Raw genomic sequence first — 1,334 nt, 5'->3', positions numbered from 1 at the left:
CACTAGTAACTAAGGTTACTGCAACTTAAAATAACTAACTTCCTGAGATTCAACCGCCATCACCTGCCATTGCTATACCAGCCGGTGCCAGCCCCGACCTGCCATCTCCTGCCGTCTCCTGCCGTCACCCGGTGTCATCCGCCTTCAACACATTGACTTTGAACCCGGCACCATCCTCTCGCTTTCAACTCACCATACCAAAAAACGAAAGGATGAATCCGAGCATCTGAATAACCCACGCTATCCAATTCCAATTGAAACTCAGAAACACAGCTTTGCAAGTTTGCCCAAGAGAACTCCAAGTCGTCCATGTCATCTGCTGATCAAGTCGCCTTCATGGAGCTCTTTCATGAGCAGGAGCTTGCAATGATTCTCAAAGCAATTGAGCTGCATGTCTCTATGCCCATGGTCTGGGCAGTACTGTAAGTCAAACACTGCTCTCTCATCCATTGGAGACACAGCAAGCTGAGCAGTTTTCTTGCTGCAGGGTTCGACGTGTCGCCATTCGTGAAGCCAACTGCTGGAAACGATTCCTGGAGACCGACAAAGCCTGTAAGATATTCCAAACTAGTAAGCCAGACTGCCTCCCTCCTTCTCCCGAGTGCAAATCCACTCGCCTCTCTACTCCCCCCAGGCGGGCAGGGCGTCAAGAACAATGAAGAAACTCTTGGCGGCTTATAAGCAGTTGACAGAGGAGGAGAAGGCTGAACTTACAAAAGACCTCAATGATGAGAGAAATGACAAGAGCAATGACGAGAATGATGATGACAATGCAGGGAATGAGAATCTGGAAGATTTAAGTCTCTGACCCAAGCGCCCACTCCCTTCTCGTCGTCGCAGAGGTGATGAGCTGACAGTGGCCGAGTTGGCTATGGATCAAGTCACTGACAAAGAGGAAGAGCTTGCCTCTCTCTTGGCACATCCTGTGGGCTCGTTGGCCCCCAATCCACCCAATGCTAGTAATTTTGTCTTTGATTTTTATTGTGTTGTGTGGAAATGTAATGTTATTTTCTTATTCTGATATACACATTCAAGATTGGCACTGGCCTATGATCTTTGGATCTGATCTGGCAATTGGCAGGTCCTGGGGTAATCCAAAGCTATCACAGCTTGCATTATCTTGACATGTTATTTCACCCCCCCGGTGTGGAACTCCGTCTGTCAGCCGGGCTACTATAATAAGGTAGAGCCCAGCTGACTATTTTTTATATGTTACTAAAACTGCACATACTATTTGCAGCACAGAGCGCCAAGTAGTCGCTATACTCATCCAGCCTTAGCGACTACAACAGGTGAGCATTGAGTGCGGCGCAGAGCGCCGCGCATAAGAATAT

At 48.2% G+C, this 1,334-nt stretch overlaps 1 protein-coding gene across 1 annotated transcript; it reads left to right on the top strand.

Moving 5' to 3' along the window:
- Window positions 1-309: 309 nt before the first annotated feature.
- Window positions 310-681, top strand: PtA15_15A271 (uncharacterized protein; the record flags this gene model as incomplete). The annotated part of the gene is made up of 3 exons (XM_053163461.1): window positions 310-422; window positions 488-570; window positions 635-681. The coding sequence occupies 3 exons, from the start codon at window positions 310-312 to the stop codon at window positions 679-681; spliced, it is 243 nt and encodes an 80-aa protein (XP_053027434.1).
- Between the last annotated feature and the right edge of the window lie 653 nt (window positions 682-1,334).

This window comes from Puccinia triticina, chromosome 15A (genome assembly GCF_026914185.1).
Source record: "Puccinia triticina chromosome 15A, complete sequence".
NCBI lineage: Eukaryota > Fungi > Basidiomycota > Pucciniomycetes > Pucciniales > Pucciniaceae > Puccinia > Puccinia triticina.
Note: the sequence above shows the minus strand (reverse complement) of the source record. Positions and strands in the feature narration are given on the sequence as shown.